Source organism: Mesoplodon mirus, assembly GCF_964341445.2.
Source record: "Mesoplodon mirus genome assembly, chromosome: X".
Lineage (NCBI taxonomy): Eukaryota > Metazoa > Chordata > Mammalia > Artiodactyla > Ziphiidae > Mesoplodon > Mesoplodon mirus.
The window spans coordinates 93,166,595-93,185,268 of NC_138981.1; the positions used below are offsets into that span (position 1 = coordinate 93,166,595).

The 18,674-nt window shown below is 38.1% G+C and overlaps 1 protein-coding gene across 1 annotated transcript in view; it reads left to right on the plus strand.

The window, feature by feature from the left end:
* Window positions 1-801: 801 nt before the first annotated feature.
* The window catches only part of VSIG1 (V-set and immunoglobulin domain containing 1), a gene marked incomplete at both ends in the record, with an annotated part of 33,713 nt that continues 15,840 nt past the window's right edge, over window positions 802-18,674 (plus strand). The window contains 2 exons of the mRNA XM_082609312.1: window positions 802-850; window positions 15,000-15,160. Of these exons, the coding sequence (XP_082465438.1) occupies window positions 802-850; window positions 15,000-15,160 (210 nt within the window). The remainder of the gene's footprint in view (window positions 851-14,999; window positions 15,161-18,674) is intronic.

Genomic DNA, 18,674 nt, shown 5'->3' on the forward strand with positions numbered 1-18,674 from the left:
AAGGCCTCTCATCTCTGCAGCCTGCCATTCCTTTCTAGTGAACTCCCTTTCCAAGTTAACTCTGTAGTACCTATTCAATATCCTAATTCTGCAGAAATTCAGACTCATCCAATGGAAGTCTTAAAGCATTTATTCATTCACCTGATTTTGCAAAATTAGGTGGATGAATAAATGCTATAGGGTTTCTAACTTGGAAGACAAAAGCATGCAATTCATCCTACTGCTAGGGCTTCACAAAAGTGTGACATGTCCAGAGTTTGTTCACATAAAAATGAATGCTTTCTTACTTCATGTCCGCTGTGCCCTTCCTGTGAACCCTGTCCCCTGAGAAAATCTTAGAGCACCAATTTGCTAACTTAATATGTAAAAGGTTAGTGAATCAATGCCCTGAGACTTTTATAGAAGTATTTGAAATTAATTAGCCTTGTCAACTTTTATTTATATAGGCTCTCTTCCAATTATATCTTTTCCCCCCAAGTATAACTTTTCAATAAGATTGATTTTAAACAATAAAACTTAGAGAATCTGTGTAAGATTGAAGAATTTAAATACGTGGGTTTATTATTAACACAGTAGCAAATATGTCAAGGAAACACGCCCCATGAAAAGTGTTTCAAAGAAACATACATCTGCTCTGAGAAAGGTCTGTACCCAATAAGTAAGCCCGAAGAGGCTTGTTTGCTTGGTTATGCCAGCAGATAAGCCTGGCAAACCTCAGTGTGACTGAAGAAGCCAGTTTGAGACTCAGCCTAGCCCAAGCGAGCTACTGGACCCTGGCTGCGCTCAGCGAACCTTGGCACGATGGTGTTCACATTTTGGAAGGTCTTTCTGATCCTAAACTGCCTTGCAGGTAAGGAAAGGATCTCCAACCGACCAAGGATCATTGGGAATAGAGTTTCTTTTTAAACTGAAATCGCAAACTTTTACGTAGACTATTCCTCTCCTATGCTTAAAAGGAACTATGATTAGTATGCTGAGTAAAATAATTTTCGGAAATCTTGCTTAGCAAATATGTGCCATGCTGATATTTTGGGGGCTCAGCCTGTAAATAGAATTGTTTTATGTAGTTTCTGAATTAGGATTTTTTTCACAGGAAAATCACAGTATCTTCCTTTTTTTGTTGTTTGAAAGTTGAACAGATGAATTTACTCAGAAGCTGAAGTTTGTGCCAAGGCTACATTTTTCTCTGTTTTACTTGAGCATTTCCCTCAAACTCATTTTGATTGACTTGCTAAGCCTGGCTGGGAGTGCCTGCCGTGCTTTACTATCTAACATTTCTTAAGAGTTGTCCTTTTCCAAGCATAAGACTGTGTTTAGGAAAATATGTGAGTGATTTATCATTGTGCACAGTATGGGTGTTTTTAGGGGGTTTGAGCGGAATAAAATTATTTTTAGAGTCAAAATGTTAATGTTGGTAGACCCAGGAGAGATCATTAATTCAGAAAAACCCTTTGGCTAGTTTTTTAAAATACCAGATACATTTTGAATCTGTTCTTATGATAAATTAGGTCCATGTTAGATACAACAAGATTGTTTACCCAAGAAATGATATTTTTAAGCCATCAGTAATATTAGGCAGTTATTAGAATGAGGTTTACTAAGCATATTTAATGACATAAGAAAATGCTCAGGATAAAATATTGAGTGAAAAAGCAGGATATACCCACATTGTTAGAATAAATTACTAGAAGGTTATATACCAAACTGCTCATGGTGATTGCCTCCAGCTGCTGGGATTATAGATGTTTTTTTTTTATCTTATTCTCTGCCTTTTTCATATTTTCCACGGTTTCTACAAAGAATATTACACAATTTTTATAATCAGAAAAAAGTGTTACTTTTCAAAACTATATGGTATTTAGTAATAGTTCTCTAAATGTTCGTTACTGTTTAAACAAACATGTTCCATGGAGTCACCAGAAGGCAATACTGCATTTATCCAGTGATCTAACCAGGACTTAGAGCTGGAAAAAGCCGCCTTTCTCAATTTCCATCCTGGTGGGAACATATATTACTATTTTCCCTTCCCCCCAGGGATATTCATTTTAAACCTTAACTTTAGACAGTGAAAGTCTTTGTTCCTTTTAAAGAGCTTCCAGTCATTAGCTAATTGGGTCGCCCCTGGGCCTTCTGCACTAGCCCTCTAAAAATCACACCTGTAGTCAACACCCACTTCCCTATGTGACGCCTTTCTCTGGCCTATACTAGGTGCCAGTTTCAGAACAGTTGCAAGAGTGGTTTTTCACTCTAACAAGCATATATATATATATATATATATATATATAATTTTTACTGATTATAAATGTAATGTATGGTCTTTGTAGAGAGGTTGGAAATACGGAAATGTATAAATAAGAAAATAAAAGTCACCAGAAATCTTACCAGAGATTTGGGTGAATTTCTTATTTTTTTCCTTTGCAAGTGTATGTATTACATTACAAAATTGGGTTTATACCTTGTATACATTTTTTATTGTTTAAAACTTACTTAGATGATGTCAGGATCTTACTTGATTATGACTTTTGGAACAAAGCCCAGAGTGACCAATAAATACTTCAGAGCCTTTGTTTTTAAATTACTGTATAACTGGTTTTGTTGGTGTATAGTGTACATATACAATTTAGCTGGCCCAAAGCAAAATGTGGTAGTGTCAGTCTAGTAGATAGAATGGAAATATGGTACAATATATTATTGTTTGCTTACATAAGTATGGAAGTCAGAGAAAGAAAGAGTTCAGTAATGTATGCCTGGCATTAGTAGTGTCCATCAGTTGGTCCAGAAATGGCTGTGAGGTAACTGATAATGTTTCCATCCATGTGTAATTTGATGTCCTACCTGGACTTGTTTCCTGGTCAGGAAGAATGTCACATTTTTGGTGTCAAGCATGGTGCTTGGCACATAGTGGGCACATAGGAAAGGTTTACTGAAAGAATTAACTACCTTCCGAAATCTTGCCATGCGTGACATGGATGGGCCTTAAGGGCATTATGCAAAGTGAAATAAGTCAGAGAAAGACAAACACTGTATGATCTCACTCATATGTAGAATCTAAAAACAAAAATCTGAATTCATAGAAACAGAGAGTATAACAGTGGTTACCAGGGGTGATGGGTTTGCGGTAATGGGGAGATGTTGGTCGAAGGGTACAAACTTCCGGTTAGAAGATGAATAAGTTCTGGGGATCTAATGTACAGCATGGTGACTATAATTGACAATACTGTATTATATGGTTGAAAGTTTTTAAGAGGGTAGATCTTAAATATTGTCACCACAAAAAAGAAAACATAATTATGTGATGTGATGGAAGTGTTAGTTAACGCTATGGTGGTAATCATTTTGAAATATATATCAAATCAACACTTTGTACAGCTTAAACTTACACGATGTTATATGTAAATCATATTTGAATAAAGGTGGAAAAATAAAAGAGTGGATTACCTCCTCAAACCCCGAACATCCAGAAATGATTTTCACTTACATATATACAATGAATTTTTTGTACAGGTAAGCATGAGAGATTTTATTTTAATGAAAACCTTTCTGCTGACTTCTAAGGAAGTTAGGTTAAATTCCACTTCAGGAAAATAATGTTAATCATAAATGTCTTCTGCAAAAGTTCAAGCATATCATTTTAGATGTTTGTAATATATATTAGTCACCTGTTGGAAAGATATGTTAATGTTGTTTCCATTCTCGGAAGGTACGTGCTATGCATTTTAATGCAGTAATATATTTGAACTTTGGTTTTGCAGTCAGGTCCATAAAGTTAGTGATCATTTGGTTATATTATTCCCTAACTCAAAAATGAAGCAATTTTACATGAAGTTGCTGGAAATTAAATCACTTCAAATGCATCAAGTCAAATAGGGCTATTTGGTATATTAGGAGAATAATAATCCCCCTACAAGCAAATGCCTTCCACATTGTAGGCATTAAATAGATGAATGAACAATCATTACCAAAACATGAGGCATTTAAAATCTTTCTAGAGTGTTGATTAACTCAAGTGTATACAACTTGGATTATTTTCCTTTAATAGTATGCACTGATTTTTAAAAGCAGTCACACATATTTCAACCATGTATGTGTTTTTTTTGGGGGGGGTGTTTTTTTTAATTCAGCCAGGTCAGTGAGTGAAATTGCAATTCTGAGTTTTGTTTAAATCAGGTACTAATCTTTATTTTGCTGTTTATTCACAGTCTTGTCAAAGTGGAGATTTTTTCTGACTTTTTCAATTTTTAAATAATTTCTCAATTTAGACTAAATGAATCCAAAGGAAGGGAACATTTTTTTTCCTAACACACACAAAATTACTTTCAGTTTAAGACTAAATTTGTACAGTTCACTATCCACATGTGGCTATTTAAATATAAATGAATTCAAATTAAATAAAATAAGAAATTCTGTTCTTCAGTCACACTAGCCACATTTCAGGTGCTCCATAGCTACATGTGGGTAATGGCTACTGAATTGGACAGCACAGCTGTAGAACATTTCCATCATCACAGAAAGTTCTATTGGACAGTGCTGGGCTAGACAGTGGTCTCAGAGGTTTAAGTAGTGTGCACTAATTGAATGATGTGACATTTTTTTAAAGTTCATCTGGAAATATATAACTCAGCTCTGAAGTGTATTGTCATTATATTAGAGATGGACAGTTTCTGAAAACTATCTTTTCTTCAGAATTTAAGGATTGATTATGGTGCTGAGTATTGGGAATCAGGACAATAAAAATGGCCTGGAAATATTGCCTTGCCAATTGTTACCTATTTACAGAACAATGTGTCGTATTCTTAAAAATATATTGTCTCACAGTAGATTTGGAGGTTACCATACTTATTCCGAGGTGATATTGTTGAGCTTTTACAGATCTTAATTTACATATTTATATGTCTTCTATTAAAAGTATCTTGAAAATCCCAAATCCTTGATATTCATTTGCCTCCATTCTGGTCTGTACTATTAATGGTTCCTCATGCATTGACATGGCAGGCAGAGATTGTGTCTGTCTTGTTCATTAGTATTTCCCCAGTGTTAGCACTGTTTGTGGTAGAAAATAGGTGCTCAACATATATTAGCTGATAGGCATCAAGGCTTCTTCCATGGCTTACCTTGTGTGAGAATTGTGTTTACTCTGCCTTCAGGCACCTTTGTCGAGAGTAGCCCTTAAAGGCTTTTTTGGTTTGTTTTTTGTTTTTGTTCTTTTTTTGCCTTACCTATCACAAATTATTACCATTAGCCAATCCCATAATAGATACTGGGACATAAACTAGAGGACAAAAATGATGGCCAAATAATATCTTCAAAGTCCCCTTTTTAGGGGAAAGTTTATGGGAACTTTAATGGCCACCAAATCCCCATTCTATCCCTTTAATTTTGGATGCTTTAAAGACATTTGGAAGTCACTATTTGGGCATAGCCACAGATGGATTTGGCTAACTTCCAGGAGAAATTAGATGGGATTCTGAGGGCAGGAGAGAGTCACTTAGCTTTCTCCAGTGAACTTTCCATCAGAAAATGTAGCTGATTTCTGCAGGCCAATTTTGTTTTTGGGATAGGCATTATGGGAACCAGGAACACATATGGAGGAGAACATTGGGAAAGGGAAAACTGCATGGAGTTAGAAGGTGCTGCACTGGTGTCTACCCTAAAACACTTCTCTCAATTCATCAAGACATTGGTTGCCATGTAAACAGCCAACTCTGACAGAGAAGTAGCTGGACCAGATGGCCTGGCTGTGACAAAGAACATGGCTATTGAATCCAGGAAACCAGGGGTAATCAGTACAATTGTTTGCTTTTTCTTTAAAATTTTCAAAATGTTTGTTAATTCCCTGAGTTCCTTTTGCCTGACCACTGTCATTAAGAAAAAATAAAATTAAAGTCGTCTTTGGGAAGGGGGCCAGGAATTTGTCTTTCTGTACTATTTCCTCTGATCTTCCCACCATCTTTGTATCCTCATCCTGTCCCAACCTGGAAGGCAGCTAGCGTTCTCACTCTAGCCCCCCTGCAGCATAGAGAGCACCTCTTAAACTTGACCTTTTCTAATACCTGCCTGACAGTCTTATGTTCCATCCTGGAAAGCTTCTATACTCTGAGTTCGCAATGGATAATAACCAGTTATTACGATGAGCCAATGCCTCTATAGTGTTACCCAAAGTATTGTCCCCTATAACATCCCTTGGGAAAATGTTTACATAGTACTAAGGATTTCAAGTACAGTGGTAGGCTGGATTTTGGGGTAGGGAGCTCTTTGGTATTCCTCCAAATCGTATGGGAAGCAGATCCTTTTCTAAGGCCAATAGTTCTCTTAGGCCCCTTTTACAATCTTAAATCTTGAGGGAGATTTCTGGTTTGGACAAAATGACATAGATCTGTGTCTCCTTGCTTCTCCCTGCTAAGCACAAGTATAAACCCTCCCTGGAAATAATGCAAGAGACAACCAAGGGAGAACTCTGAAAGACAGTAAAAAGAAAGCAAACTGGCTTGGATCCTGGGAACTACAGAGAGGCAGGGTATCTTATGCCTCTTTACCCAAAGGAGGAAGTGGCCCCAGTCCTGGCATTTCTTGATCCTAACATAACAGCCCACAGGGAGTCCCTCTAACATCAGATGAGCTCAACACCACTGGCAAGGGGCAGTCATCAGGAGACCCACCAATGATAGTAGACAAAAGAAGCAATCTCCTTCCTCACTGGGCCTGAGACTCCCTACTTTCACCTAGCGATACTGAGGAGGGAGGGTGGAACAGACAAGAGGAATGAAACCACAGAAAGTATCTGGTTCTCGAAGGCTCTTTGTCTCTCCTTCCCCACAGAGAGACACCAGGGCAGCTGGGGGTTCCAATAGGAGTGTCCTGCTATACCTGTCTCCCACTGAGAGTTACGCAGAAACCTGACCTAGGGAAACACTTCCACGTGCTCAGGCAACAGGGTCAGGGATAAATAGAAGCCCTGGTGACCCCAGATAACCAAATAGACCAAAACAACACCACAAAAATTAAACTGGCATTAGAAATATGCAAAAGTAGGCCAAGACCTGTGTGCAAAACATAAAACAAAATAAAAGTGACTGTCTGCTAAAATAAAAGATTTAAGTAGGAGTTTTCTAGCATAATAGACAAAATGCCTGTAGGTTTTGACAAATGTATAATCACATGTATCTACCATTATATTATTGTACAGAGTATTTTCACTTCCCTAAAAATCTTCTGTGCTCCACTTATTGATGTCTTCCTCTACACCAACCCCTGTCAACCACTCATCTTTTTACTGTCTGCATAATTTTGCCTTTTCCACAATGTCATATAGTTGGAATCATACAGTGTGTAGCCTTTCCAAATTGGCTTCTTTCACTTAGGAATATGCATTTAAGGTTCCTCCATGCCTTTTCATGGCTTGATAGCTCATTTCTTTTTAGCACTGAATAATATTGCCAGTGTCTGGATGTACCACAGTTTATGAATCCATTCACTTACTGAAGGACATCTTGGTTGCTTCCAAGTTTTGGCAGTTATAAATAAAGCTGCTATAAACCTGTGTGCAGATTTTTGTGTAGACAAAAGTCTTCAACTTCTTTGGTTAAATATCAAGGAACACAATTGCTGGATAGTATGGTAAGAGTATGTTTAGTTTTGTAAGAAACCACTAAACTGTCTCAAAATGCCTGTACCATTTTACATTCCCACCAGCAACAAATGTTGCTGGTGCTCCACATCCTCATCGGCATTCAGTGTGTCAGTGTTGTGAATTTTTTTTTTAAATTAAAAAAATTTTGGCTGCGCCATGCGGCATGTGGAAACTTAGTTCCCCGACCAGGGATCGAACCTGTGCCCCCTCCATTAGAAGTGCGGAGTCTTAACCACTGGACCACCAGGGAAGTCCCCCAGTAGTGTTGTTTTAATTTGCATTTCCCTGATGACATAAAATGTGGAGCATATTTTCATATGCTCATTTGCCATCTATATAGCACCTTTGGTGAGATGTCTCTTTAAGGTCTTTGCCATTTTTTAATCTGGTTGTTTGCTTTCTTATTATTGAGTCTTAAGAGTTCTTTGTATATTTTGGATAATGGTCCTTTATTATCTTTGTCTTCTGTAAATAGTTTCTTCTAGTCTGTGGCTTGTCTTTTCATTCTCTTGACAGTGTCTTTCACAGAGCAGTTTTAATTTTAATGAAATTTAGCTTATCAATTTTTTCTTTCATGGATCATGCTTTTGGTGTCATCATCAAACCCAAGGTCATCTAGATTTTCTCTTATGTTATGTTGTAGGAGTTTTATAGCTTTGCTTTTTACATTTAGATCTGTGATCCATTTTGAGATAATTTTTGTGAAATGTGTAAGTTCTATGTCTAGATTCTTTTTTTTTTTTTTTTTGGCACATGGAAATCCAGTTGTTCCAGCACCATTTGTTGAGAAGATTTTCTTTCCTCCATTGTATTGCCTTTGCTCCTTTGTCAAAGATCAGTTGACTATATTTATGTGGGTCTACTTCTGGCCTCTCTATTCTGTTCCATTGATCTATTTGTCTGTTCTTTCACCAGTATTACACAGTCTTGATTACCATAGCTTTACAGGAAGTCTTTAAGTTGGTTAGTGTCAGTCCTCCAACTTTTTTTTTCTCCTTCAGTATGTGTCTTGGTTATTCTGGATCTTTTGCCTTGCCATATAAACTTTGGAATAACTTTGTTGCTATCCACATAATAACTTGCTGGTATTTTGACTGGGATTACATTGAGTCCATAGATTAAGCTGGGAAGAACTGACATCTCGGAAATGTTGAGTCTTCCTTAAACATGGAATATCTCTCCATTTATTAATTCTTGTCTGATTTTTTTCATCAGAATTTTTTAGTTTTCCTCATACAGATCTTGTACATATTTTGTTAGACTTACACTGAAGTATTTCATTTCTGGGGGTGCTAATGTAAATTGTATTGTGTTTTTTAAATTTTAATTTTATTATAGTATAGTTGATTTACAAAGTTGTGTTAGTTTCAGGTGTACAGCAAAGTGATTCAGTTATACATATACATATATTCATTCTTTTTAAGATTATTTTCCCATATAAGTTATCTCAGAATACTGAGTAGAGTCCCGTTTATAGATAGGAAAGTGATAAAGTTTTGTACATTAACCTTGTATCTCGAAAATTTTCTATAATCATTTATTAGTTCCAGGAGATTTTTGCTGATTCTTCTGGATTTTCTACATAGGCAGTCATGTCATCTCTCATTTCCTTCACAATCTGTATACATTTTATTCCCTTTTTGTGTCTTATTGCATTAGCTAGGACTTCCAGTATGAGGTTGAAAAGGAGTGATGAAAGGGGATATCCTTGCCTTGTTTCTGACCTTAGTAGGAAAGCTTCTAGTTTTTCACCATTAAGTATGATGTTAGCTGTAGGGTTTTTGTAAATGTTCTTCATCAAGTTGAAGAAGTTCTCTGTTCCTAGTTTATTGAGAATTTTTATCATGAATGCATGTTGGATTTTGTCAAATGCTTTCTCTGAATAAATTGATATGATCATGTGATTTTTTTTCTTTAGCCTATTGCCATGATGAGTTACATTAATCAATTTTCAAGTGTTGAACCAGCCTTGCATACTTGGGGTAAACTACACTTGTTCTTGGTGTAGAATTCCTTTTATTCATTGCTGGATTTGATTTTCTAATATTTTGTTGAGGATTTTTGCATCTATGTTCATGAGAGATATTGTCCTATAGTTTTCTTGTAATGTTTTTCTGGTTTTAGTATTAGGGTGAGGTTGGCATCTTAGGATGAGTTAGGAAACATTCCCTTTGTTCTGTTTTCTGAAAGAGATTGTAGACAATTTGTACAGTTTCTTCCTTAAATATTTGGTAGAAATCACCAGTGAACCCATCTGAGCCTGGTGCTTTCTGTTTGGGAACGTTATTAATTATTGATTCAATTTCTTTAAGAGCTATAGAATAGATATAGGCCTGTTCGGATTGTCTACTTTTTGTGTGAGTTTTGGCAGATTGTGTCTTTCAAGGAATTGGTCCATTTCATCTAAGTTTTCAAATTTGTGGGCATAGATTTGTTCCTAGCATTCCTTTATTATCCTTTTAATGTCCATGGTACCTGCAGTGATGGCCCCTCTTTTATTAGTAATTTGTGTCCTATGTATTTTTTTCTTAGTTAGCCTGGCTAGAGCCTTAACAATTTTCTTTATCTTTTCGAATAACCAGTTTTGGTTTCATTGGTTTTCTCTATTGATTTCCTGTTTTCAATTTCATTGATTTCTCCTCTAATTTTCATTATTTCTTTTCTTTAAAGAATTTTATGAAAGCATAGTTGACTTACAATATTGTATTAATTTCTGCTGTGTAGCAAAGTGATTCAGTCATGCATATATATATTCTTTTCCATTATGATTTATCACAGGATACTGAATATAGTTCTCTGTGCTGTACAGTAGGACCTTATTGTTTATTACTCTTCTTTTTCTAGTTTCCTAAGGAACAAGTTTAGATGATTGATTTTAGAGCTTTCACATTCAGTGTTGTAAATTTCCCTCTAAGCACTGCTTTGGCTGCATACCACAAATTTTGGTAAGTTGTATTTTCATTTTCATCTAGCTAAAAATATTTTAAAATTTCTCCTGAGTTTTCTTCTTTGACCCATGTGTTATTTTGAAGTGTGTTGTTTAATCTCCATGTGTTTGGGGACTTTTCAGTAATTTTTTTGTTATTGATTTCTACTTTATTTTCATTGTGGTCTGAGAGCAGACACTGTGTGACTTCTTTTAAATTTGTTAAGGTTTGTTTTATGGCCCAGAATCTGGTCTATCTTGGTGAGTATTCATAGTGTTTTAAAAGTGCATCTCTTTGTATAGAACACTCTACCCCAAAACAGCAGAATGCACTTTTTTTCCTCCAAGCACCACAGAACACTTACCAAAATAGACCATAGGCATGGCCATATAACAGACCTCAACAACTTTAAAACATTTTAAATTATACAGTCTGTTCTCTGAGCACAGTGGAATCAAACTAGAAACCAAGAACAGAAAGACAACAGGAAAGTCTCTAAATACTTGAAAATTACACAACACACTTCTAAATAATCTGTGGATCAAAGAGAAAGTCTTAAAGGAAATTTTAAAAATCTATATAGAACTGAATGAAAATGAAAATATAACATATAGACAAATGTAACATGCAGCTAAAGCAGTGCTGAGAGAGAAATTTATAACACTAAATGCTTACATTTGAAATGAAGAAAAGTCTCAAGTCACTAACTGAAGTTCCGACATCAAGGAACTAGTAAAAGAAGAACAAAATAAACCCAAACAAGCAGAAGGAAGGAAGTAATCAAGAGTTGAAATCAATGGAAATTAAATAGGAAAACTATAGAGAAAATTAAATGAAATGCAAATCTGGTTCTTTGAAAACAATTGATAAACCTCTAGCAAGACTGGTAAACATAAAAAGATAAGACACAAATCATCAATATCAGAAGTGAAATATGGGATATCACTATATATCTTGCAGTCATTAAAGATATAAGAAGGGAATACTATGAACAATTTTACATTCATATATTTGACGACTTCTTAGAAGAAATGGATCAACTCCTCAAAAACAACAAACTACTAAAACTCACCCAATATAAAATGTATAAGCTGAATATCCCTATAATCATTAAAGAGATTGAATTCGTAATTCAAAAACTTCCTGAAAACGAAATTGCCAGGCCTAGACACTTTCACTGGATAATTCTACCAAATGTTTAAAAAATAATTAACAACAATTTTACACAATCTTTTCCAAAAAATAGAAGAGGAGGAAACATTTCAAACTCATTTTTGAGGCTGGTATTAACCTGATACCAAAACCAGACAAAGACAGTACAAAAATAGAAAACTACAGACCAATATCTCTCATGAACTTAAACTCAAAATCCCTCAAGAAAACACTAGCAAATTGAATCCCACGGTGTTTAAAAGGAATTCTACCCAAGTGGGATTTATTTAAGGTATGCAAGGCTGGTTCAATATTCAAAAACATTCAGTGTAATCTCTCATAACAACAGGCTAACTTAAAAAAAAAAGAGTATATCAATTGATACAGAAAAAGTACCTGACATGGGCTTCCCTGGTGGCGCAGTGGTTGAGAGTCTGCCTGCCAATGCAGGGGACACGGGTTTGTGCCCCGGTCCGGGAAGATCCCACATGCCGCGGAGCGGCTGGGCCCGTGAGCCATGGCCACTGAGCCTGCACGTCCGGAGCCTGTGCTCCGCAACGGGAGAGGCCACAACAGTGAAAGGCCTGTGTACCACACACACACACACACAAAAAAAAGTACCTGACAAAATCCAACACCCATTCATGAAAGAAAATAAACAAAAAAAACAAAACAAAAAACCCAAAACCTCTTAGCATGTTAGGAATAGATGATGTGTTAGTTTCCAAAAGCTGCTGCAACAAATTGCCATAAAATGGGTGGCTTAAAACAGACAAATTTATTCTCTCACAGTTCTGGAGGCCAAAATTCCAAAGTCAAAGTGCTGGCAGAATTGATTCTGGAGAATCCGTGCCATGCCTTTCTCCTAGCTGGCTGCTAGCAATTCTTGGTGCTCCTTGGCTTGTATATGCATCACTCCAATTTCTGACTCCATCTTCACATGGCCTTTCCTTCTATGTATCTGTGTGACAAATCTCACTGTCCTTGTTCTTATAATGACAGCAGTCATTGGGTTTAGGCCCCATCTTAAATCCAGGGTGATCTATGTCATCATTAATTACATTGTAAAGACCCTGTTTCCAAGTAAGATCACATTCACAGGCACCAGGGATTAGCACTTGTTCGTATCCTTTTGGGGGCCCCAATTCAACCCATGGCAGGAGAATTCCCTTAACTTGATAAAGAACATCTACAAATATCCTACAGCTAACATTGTATTTAATGGTGAAATACTGAATGCTTTTCCCCTAAGACTGGGAACAAGGCAAGGATGTCTACTTTCTCAACTCTCTTATTCAATAAAATACTGGAAGTTATAGCTGCTGTAATAAGGCAGTAAAAATTAATTAAAGACATACAGATAGGAAAGGAAGAAATAAAGTTCGCTCTACCCAACAAAAGACTGGCATCTAGGTTGTATAGAGAACTCTCAAAATTCAACAGTAAAAACTTAAGCAATCAGAAAATGGGCAAAAGACATGAAAGACATTTTGCTGAGGAAGATATACAAATGGCAAATAATCACAGGAAAAGTTATTTAGCATCATTAATTTGCATTAGGGAAATGCAAATTAAAACCACAATAATATAAAAATGCAAATTAAAACCACAATAATATAAAACCACAATAATATATTACTACGCACCTATTAGAATGGCTAAATTAGAAAATAGTGACAACACCAAATGCTGATGAGGATGTGGAGAGGCTGAACCACTCATAAACTTTGGAAAACAGTGTGGCTGTTTTTTGCTTTTACTTTTAATAAAACTAAACATGTAACTACCATCTAACCCAGCAATTGCACTCTTGGGAATTTATCCCAGAGACATGGGAATTTATCCTCATACAAAAATCTGTACATGAGGCTGGTATTAACCTGATACCAACCTGTTTGTTGGAGTTTTATTCAATTGCTAAAGACTAGAAACAACCCAGATGCCCCTAAATGGGTAAATGGTTAAACAAGTCGTGGTACATACATACCATTGAATGTTACTAAGCAATAAAAGGCAATGAACTACTGATACACACAACAACTTGGATGAATTCCTAGGTAATTATGCTGAGTGAAAAAAAGCTAATCAGCAAAAAGGTTACCATGCTTCCATTTATGTAACATTTATGAAATGACAAAATTTTAGAAATAAATGGAAGACAGATTAGTGGTTGCCAATGCTTAGGATCAGGGATGGGGTACAGGAGGGAGGTGAGTGTGATTATGGAAGGGAAATATAAGGGATCTTTGTGGTGGTGGACTGTTCAGTATCTTGACTGTGGTTGTGGATACACAAACCTACACATGTGATAAAATTGTGTAGAATTAAATGCATACACACACAGTATTATAAGTAAAACTGGAGAAACCTGAGATGAATAAAATCAGTGGACTGTATCAATATCAGTGTCCTGGTTGTGATATTACACAGTAGTTTTACAAAATAAGCTACCACGTGGGTGCTGAGTAAAGTGTACATGGGATCTCCATCTTATTTCTTAGAATTGCGTGTGAATATACTATTATCCCAATAAAATTTTCAATTAAATATTGTTGAGGGCCCAAAAGACTTTTGCTATGTAGGTTATTTCTATTTCTATTTATTGTATTAGAAAGTAAAACTAAAAGAAATTTAAACACAAAAATACACAAACATGCATTCCATTAGCCACTAGATGAATATCATTACTTGTCATGTAACTGCTGGAACACTCCGTTGTACACTCATGAGAAGATGAGAGTGAAAAAATAACAACTTAGTATTATTATGAACATTATTTTGATCTTGTAGCCTCTCCAAAATGGTCTCAGGGCTAGGATGACCAACTCATCTAGTTTTACTGGGACTTTCCTGGTTTAAGCACTGAAAGTCCTGACAAAACCAGTATAGCTTGCCTGAAACTCACCTGGTTTTAAAACTGAAAGTGCCATATCTACAGAACCTCATCAGCCCTGGGCAAACTGAATTGGTTGTTCTCCATACTCATGGACTTTTTGGGTCCTTGGACAACACTTTAAGAACCTCTTTGTCAGGCCATCCTTACACAGAAGAAATTCCCAGTTCAGTGTTATTACCTCACCATCACATAGGAGTTGAACATCTTCATATTGTAATTTGTTAGAAACTCCCCTACCCGATGCCAGTTGCTTGCTCGACTTTCCTATATGGTTCATTCTACATTCTCCTTACCTTGGATTCCTCAAATAAGATGTCATTGAAAGTGTTTTGTAATGAAAAAAAATGTCATCAGAATGTGAGTGTGTACCATCGTTTTTTTATGATTATCTTTTCAGGTCCAGTTCGTGGAGTGCAAGTGACCATCCCAGATGGTTTTGTGAATGTGACTGTTGGATCTGATGTCACTCTCATCTGCACCTACACCACCACTGTGGTCTCACTGGACAAGCTTTCCATCCAGTGGACATTCTTCCATAAGGAGTCACAGCCAGTTTCTGTAAGGACTTCTTCCCCCTAAACTCCTCTCCTTTGGTAGTTCTGACATAAACTGTTGGGGTCAGTGTGAGAAGAAGGAATGGTAAGCCAGTGGCAACAGGAGCAGAACCTCAGATACAAGGGGTTTGAAGATAGCTGTTTAGGGAAGATTATCATCTAAGTGACTTGGCTTTTGTCCTCTCCTCATATTCAGTTACAGCCTGTTATCTTAATTCTGTGTAGGTCAACATCAAGTATATCATGTATTCTAGAGTAGACAGGAAGGGTCTTTCTCACAGGTGAAATGAGCAGTAGTTCTGAAATGGCTTCTCCCATCCCCCAAATCTCTCCCTATTATTTCCAGAAAACCCCAGTTCAAATATATGTCCTAGTTGATCTGCAAATCTCTGTCAAACTTAATGTCTGGGCTCTGCCTATCAAGTGAGCTAGCTCATTGTGACAGACTGAGTCCTGATGGATTGAGACTCTCCAGGTGGGTGGATAAGGGCAAAGTAGTAATGAACCTTGGGTAATAAAAGGCATCTGGAGGCTAGAGGATAAGGGACAGGAGGGGAGGCTAGGGTCTGGGGAAGAGGTTGCTGGAGGAGGGTGGGTGAAAGTCAAAGGAGGAGGATGATTCTACTTGCAAGCTGCCTATTCCCAGAATTTTTTCATCTGGTCTTAAGGGTAATGCCTTCTTTAAATTAGTCCAGGGACTAAAATTGTATACTCAAAAGTATGTGTGTGTGTGTGTGCACGTGTATGCACGTGTACGCATGTGCATGCACTCATGCATGTGAGTGTGCATGTATGCCAACACATATCCCTTGAGGGAAAATGTCTGTAGCTTTCATCAGATTTTCAAAAGGATGTATGATCCAAAACAAGGAGTTCAGAGAAGAGACAAATCAGTGTGGTTTGGATATAGTGGAGTTGGGCCTTGAAGGAAAGCAAGGGTTCTGATTATAGAAAGACAGAGGGAGAGGCGAGTTGAGCGGGCTAGAGGAGGCCCAAGGGCAGACGTGGAGAAGAAGGAGGGCCAGTGTCTCTTCAGCCATCACTGGTCTTTTGGTCTTTTGTCTTTACCAAAGGTCCTGAACATTTGTTTAGCAGGAAACATCGTTCAAGAGGAGACTCTCAATGCCACCCTCTAGTGAAAGTTCAACAATTTTGCTCAGTACTGGTTACCTTAGACAAATATCTGAATCACTCTGTGCCTCTCTTCAAAATATGGTAGAATAGTAATATTCTTCTACATGGGCAGTACACCATCTAGCATTCAGTTCTCAGATCCACCCACTTCTGATCAAACACAGCACAGCCCATGCCTCGGTAGTGAGGGGGAAAAGGCAGTCAGTCAGTGTCTAAAAATGGTGCATGCAAGAGATGCTTGGGAAAGATGTAGTTGGATCTGTCAGGCAAGAACACCTGTACTGGACCCCTTCATTGTTTGGGGTCTCTAGGACAATGGCACCAGCTTTTAGGAGTGGGATGGGAGGGTCTGAGTTTGGTAACAATTCAGATCAGCACAAGCCCCTGGCAAAGCTGGGACAGTCTTGAGTTTGCCTTCTCATGCTCATGTCTGGAATTCCTTTCAGCTTCCTCCGAAAGGCTTTGGGAACTGTGGCTGCCTTGAGCAGGGCAGTGGTCAACTCTTGTCATAAGTTCATCTTCTTTTCCTCCCCCAAGATCATTGTGTTAAAGGAGTAGTTGACTCCAAGACCTAGTATTTCTCAGTACCCAGGAGAGAATATCATCTCTTACTGATTATCCCCTCCATGTGGTTCCTTTGTGAATGGAGGCTATGGAAGTATGCCATAAGTCTTCTGACCAGGAGCCAGGGTATTCATTAGCATGGTCTTTCTCTTAGAGAAGCCCTCCTCTCAGAAGACATGGACAGATTCAGATAGTCAGTCCCTCAGCAGGGAGTCACAGCTGAAGCCTCTAGGCCCCAGAACAGGCAGGCTAGCATAGAAGTTTTGGTTCCCCTCTGATCACATGAATGGCCTCTTCTTCCATCCAGCTAGTCACTGGTAAAAGTACAGAGACTTTACCTGCCCATGAACAGAACAGGCATTGACCCTACTTAGCATGAGTCTCTCAAACAACACTTACTCTTCTAGAAGAGCCACGGTGGAAGAAACCCTGTGCCGTCCTCGTCTTTCTAACACACATATAATGTGGACAACTTCTTTCTAGAACCTAGTACCTTTATATTCCATGGCTGCTCAGATCCTTCCAACTTGGCCTCTGCAGATAGCATTATATCAAATGCTTTTCAGATGTTGGTGGGGTGAGGGTGCTTCATCTTCTCAGGGGCATTTGAAAATGAGAGGAGTATTGGTTTAAGTGTTATAAATGGGAGTCACTACCGGCATTTAGTGGGTGGTGACTAGAGAGGCTTAATGTCTTGCAATATGTAGGAGAGACCCACACAGGAAAGAATTGTCTGCCCCAAATGCCAGTGTGGTTCCCACTGAGAAACACTCCAAGTTCTTCTCTTCCCACAACCCCTTCCCATCAAAGTTTATCTATTCTGTGTCCCATTCCCTCAGGTGTCTATTCTTGTTAAATCTGATAAATTAATGTAATGCTAAGGTGTTAAGGACTGGTGATCGTTCACTTTGTTCTATCCCAAAGAAAATAATTTAAGCAGAATCCTTTCATGCTTCAAAGAAGCAGTTCGGTTGGCGGGTGTCTCAGGCAAATGGCAGGCTGGGAAGGGAGTGGTTTGGAGGGAGGGAAGCCTTCCTTTTGGTGTTATATTCCTTCCACGTGCAATCCCAGCCCCCCTATGCAGTCTAGAGAAAATTCTGGGCTTGAGACCATTGCCACTCTACACTCCTCACCTCCCATGGCTAGCGCCTTTATGAACAGTGCAGGAAAGCAAGAAGCTGGAAGGGAAAGAATGGGTGGTTTGCTGTGGACTTCCATGCCCTCCTCATTTCCAAAATGTACCCACAAAGCAGCTCTGGAGGCTAAAGGCATTTATTAACTCCAACTCAGACTCAAACAGAAAGCAGACTGAATTCTTTCAACCCTTCTTGTTTATACTCCAGCTTCTAGTTACAGAGCAGTGCCACAAAGCTGAGGGGAAAGAAATCTTTTTGGACAAATCTGGCTCCCAGCTGCGTGGCCTCCTGTGAATAGGAACTTGGCACAGTAGGAAGAGAAAGGCTGTCATTGCAGCTGGCAGCCGTCGAAGGCCTCATGCGGTGAACCCACTCGGCATGGGAAGCATCATGCCAATGAATAGCAGCAACTGGCAGGAGAAGGGTTGGGTTGGAGTAGTGGATGGGATGGCCCCAAGAGGGGAAGGTTGCCTGGGAGTCATCTTCCTCGTCTAAGGCAGGGCTATGAGTGCTGTGTTAAGGTATTCAGCGGGAATCGGGAGGTCTGGATTCTAGGTCTGACTACAAATTGTGTGATCTTGGGAAGATCACTTGCTCTACTGGGGCCTCAGTGTCCTTTTCTGTAATAGAGGAGGATGAATCAGAGGTTGCAAACTGGCAGCCTCTGGGCCTGATTTGGCCAGT